Source organism: Engraulis encrasicolus, chromosome 2 (genome assembly GCF_034702125.1).
Source record: "Engraulis encrasicolus isolate BLACKSEA-1 chromosome 2, IST_EnEncr_1.0, whole genome shotgun sequence".
NCBI lineage: Eukaryota > Metazoa > Chordata > Actinopteri > Clupeiformes > Engraulidae > Engraulis > Engraulis encrasicolus.
In genome coordinates this window covers 6,476,540-6,479,039 of record NC_085858.1, presented here as the reverse complement: position 1 = coordinate 6,479,039, position 2,500 = coordinate 6,476,540, and the positions used below count along the sequence as shown (strand labels likewise).

The following is a 2,500-nucleotide window of genomic DNA, read 5'->3' as shown; positions in this document are numbered from 1 at the left end:
CTGTCTCACTCGGTTAAAGCCTCTCAATTACTGTGTGTGTGTGTGTGTGTGTGTGTGTGTGTGTGTGTGTGTGTGTGTGTGTGTGTGTGCACGCGTGTGTGCGTGTGTGTTGCTGTTTCTTAGTCTGTGCTTCATAATTCCCTGTGACAGCATGAGGGGAACTCCTCACCTCTGCGTCTTATCAGCAGCGGTTTCTGAAAACCTCTTTATGACCTTGGAAAGTGTGTGCGTCTGTGTGTGTGTGGCTGTCTCCCTCCCTCCCTCCCTGTGTGTGTGTGTGTTTGTGTTTGTATGCTTGTGGATGTCTCCCCGTGTTTGTGTCTGTGCATGCCTGTGTATGTGCCTCCCCTGTGTGTGTGTGTGTGCGTTTGACGTGCGTGTGCTTGTGTGCGCACGGGCACATGCATGTGTGTGTCCTGCAATTGTGTGTGTGCGCAAGTGTGCTTGTTAGTCCTGTACGTATGTGTTAAGCTGTATCCTAGTTTCTATGTACTTAGTGTGCTCATGTCTCGTCTCTTGGTCTTCTCAGGACTTGGTGCCCATGTGTTTCCGCTGCTCCACCAACAACCCTCTCCTCCATAACCTTGGCAACGTCTGCATCAACTGCAGGCAGCCCTTCATCTACTCTGCCTCCTCCTATGGTGAGTGGCCCTCCCTCCCTCTCTCCCTCCCTCTCTCCCACTCTCTCTCTCTTTCCCTCCCTCTCTCTCCCTCTCTCCTTCCCTCTCTCCTCCTCTCTCCATCCCTATCTCCATCCCTCCCTCTCTCCCTCCCTCTCTCCCCCTCTCTCCCCCTCTCTCCATTCCTCTCTCCATCCCTCTCTCCCCCTCTCTCCATCCCTCCCTGTCCCTCTCTAAATGGGACTTGCCACTAGTGGGGTATCTATTTAATCCATCCTTGAAAAATAAGATGCTGGTTAAATATTGGCCAAAAAATAAATGCCAACCCTACACTAGAAGGCCTTTCTCTGGAGCTGGCCTCTCCTACTCGCTTTGATGGCGACACCCGCTAGTAGGGTACTTAATCCTTCCAGGAAAAAGGATTGGATTAGATGTTGGTTAAACGTCGACCGTATAAAAGCAACTATAAGGCCCCACAATAATGGGGGATGTATTCATGACATGCAGAGGCATGCGGAGACCCTCTGAGATGGAACCTGTTGTTTGTCTTTAGAAAGTACAGATCTAATGTGTGTGTATGTGTGAGTAGTAATGTGACAAAATGCAGCTTCTTTTTCATGTATGTGCTTCATTTTATGCATACAGTATCAAGTCATTTGTTGTATGCGTGTGCATTATTTGGTAACACTTTAGAATAAGGTTCTTCTAATAAGCGTTTATAGTCACTAGTAAGCAGGTAATACCATACCCTTGCAAGTGCCAAATAACATGCTTATTAACATTGTTAACATCTGATGAGTAACTTCATTTGAGTAAAAGCATGAAAATCGGTACACATGGCAGCCATCTTCAAAATTTAGTTTTTTTCGCGACGCCTCCATATCTAGTATTAGGGCGCGATCACACCGGACGCGGGTTTCTGCCTACAATCCGCGATGCGCGTCCAGCTGATTAATCAGAACTGACCACACCAAGCGCGGATCCACTGCCTATTCGAATGCGGTGACTAGGCAACGTAACGACAACTGTCACTCGCAACGTAGCCTAACCGATGGTGTTGTGTCATTAAATGATGTGAAAACATACACAAAATGCTTTGTCCATTCATCTATGTAAAATTAATAGAAGACGAGCTCTTTCCTTGCTCTCCTAACGTTGGATAGGGAATCTGATGTGAATGTTGATAACGGTCTCCTATCGAACATCTGGAAATCCGCCGCGGGTTTTCCGCCTTGAGTTGAACTTTTTTCAACTCGATCCGCCCGGTGCGGAGAGGCGGAGAATCCGCAACCCGCCTTGCGCTGATATCAGACGCGTAATCCGCTCATTTTCATTGACAAACAATAGAATACATCCGCCTCCTACTGTAAAATCCGCGTTCTGTGTGATCGCGCCCTTAGTCAGCATATCAAGATAAACCACTATAAACACATAATAAGCAGGTTATAAGATGTTAACAATGTTAATAAGCATGTTATTGGGCACTTGTAAGGGTATTACTACCTGCTTACTAGTGACTATAAACGCTTATAAGAAGAACCTTATTCTAAAGCAGGGGTGCTCAACTAGAAACTGAAAAGGTCCACTCGCCAAATTTCGTATGTTTCCAGGGTCCAAAAAAGTCGCTACGGACCGATGCAGAAAATAGCCTCACTCGCTGGCCGCACTGGCCTCTGTCTTGCTCACTCACTGAGTTGTCATAGTGATGATACTTTTATTTGTCATAAGACTGGCTTCGCAGAAATACACCTATAGATCGCATGGCAGCGAAATCTCATGTATAATTTATACATATTAAATACAGATGGATTTTGTCTTGGTCCGGATGACATTGCGTTTGGGTCCGCATCCGGACCTGGGTCCGCCAGTTGAGCACCCCT

General features: G+C 46.7%; 1 protein-coding gene across 3 annotated transcripts in view; it reads left to right on the top strand.

The window, feature by feature from the left end:
- ift122 (intraflagellar transport 122 homolog (Chlamydomonas)) overlaps nucleotides 1-2,500 on the top strand; it is a 78,417-nt gene that overhangs the window by 61,879 nt on the left and 14,038 nt on the right. For all 3 annotated transcript variants that reach the window (XM_063220649.1, XM_063220636.1, XM_063220643.1), the window contains one exon: nucleotides 530-641. In XM_063220649.1, the coding sequence (XP_063076719.1) occupies nucleotides 530-641 (112 nt within the window). The remainder of the gene's footprint in view (nucleotides 1-529; nucleotides 642-2,500) is intronic.